The sequence below is a fragment of the Penaeus monodon genome, chromosome 28 (assembly GCF_015228065.2).
Source record: "Penaeus monodon isolate SGIC_2016 chromosome 28, NSTDA_Pmon_1, whole genome shotgun sequence".
NCBI lineage: Eukaryota > Metazoa > Arthropoda > Malacostraca > Decapoda > Penaeidae > Penaeus > Penaeus monodon.
This window is the reverse complement of record NC_051413.1, coordinates 8,548,143-8,549,295: the sequence shown is the minus strand read 5'-3', so window position 1 is coordinate 8,549,295 and position 1,153 is coordinate 8,548,143. Positions and strand designations below refer to the sequence as shown.

The following is a 1,153-nucleotide window of genomic DNA, read 5'->3' as shown; positions in this document are numbered from 1 at the left end:
AAAAGGTCTCGAGTATGTATGTGATGTGTGTGAATAAAATATTTCTACCCTCTATTTTGTTTCCAAACTTTCCTTCAGTACGTTAATAGTGCTGCAACAAGATGACTTATGCAGCTATAGACTCGACGGCAATTAGCTAGAGTTTTCCTTCACCCTCGAGCGTCACAGCCTCGCGCCTCTACACTCGTTCGGGAAAAAATCGAGACGATTTCAAATCAGGACTGTCGTGCTTGTAATATGAAGTTAGCACACAGTTCGTCGCTCTTGCTTTCTGCAGCCATGTTCCTTGGGCGAAGAACTTGATCTGTTTGGTAATGAACAAGGAAGGAGGAGATAGTGCCGCACCATAATCGCATCGAGTGTATTGATCATGATCTTCCTCCTTTAAAGGAAATGTATAGGAAAAAGCAAGTATTATTAGTGCATCATAGACTAGGCAAGTTAGCCAGATCCAATACTGCGTTGACTTTGATAATGTCGTAAAACTCAAATGTGTTTTGGGTCTTTGTGTTGCTGCGCTCCTTGCAATCAAAGTGACCCTCGTAAGCATCTACTGGCAGCGCAACAGCGGCCCGCACCATGGATTCGATGGCCGCGTGAGTGACTGGGGAAATGGCGCTGCTGACAGCGCGAGGAGAGTGAGCGAGTGTCGGTCGATGTTCGAAATGAACAGCGACGAGAAGAGGATTTCTCGCGACACCAACCACTACGAGGACCTCGGTGTCGCGTTGCCCTTTCACCCTCGCCATCGTGGGGCCTCACAGTCTCCTTCAGGGACGCCGGGACCGAGGGCTCTTGGCGCGGAGGACCCGGATCCCCGTGCATCCTCGACAGGAGGAAGGCTCCTCTACCTTCCGTGCCAGCTGCAGGAGTACGGGCCCGAGCTCACCCTTGACTGCATGAGGGCAAGGCTTGGCCGGGGCAGGAAGCTGTGGATCTTGTTTGCCGGAGATTCGAAGATTCGGAATACCTTCCTGTCATTCCTCAACCTCACCAGAGTCATGGAATACAACGTCTCGTTCCTGGTAATCTCACATTTTTTTATTTGTGCAAATGCCAAAAGTTTATACAAATGACTGTCTTACTCGTAGTTGTCAACAATAATATTTTGTCCATTGTATAATTTTTAATATGTATTATTCGCATACCTGTT

At 48.0% G+C, this 1,153-nt stretch overlaps 1 protein-coding gene across 1 annotated transcript in view; it reads left to right on the top strand.

Moving 5' to 3' along the window:
* Nucleotides 1-101: 101 nt before the first annotated feature.
* The window catches only part of LOC119591037, a 23,387-nt gene continuing 22,335 nt past the window's right edge, over nucleotides 102-1,153 (top strand). Inside the window, 2 exon segments of the mRNA XM_037939764.1 lie at nucleotides 102-128; nucleotides 432-1,025. Of these exon segments, the coding sequence (XP_037795692.1) occupies nucleotides 102-128; nucleotides 432-1,025 (621 nt within the window).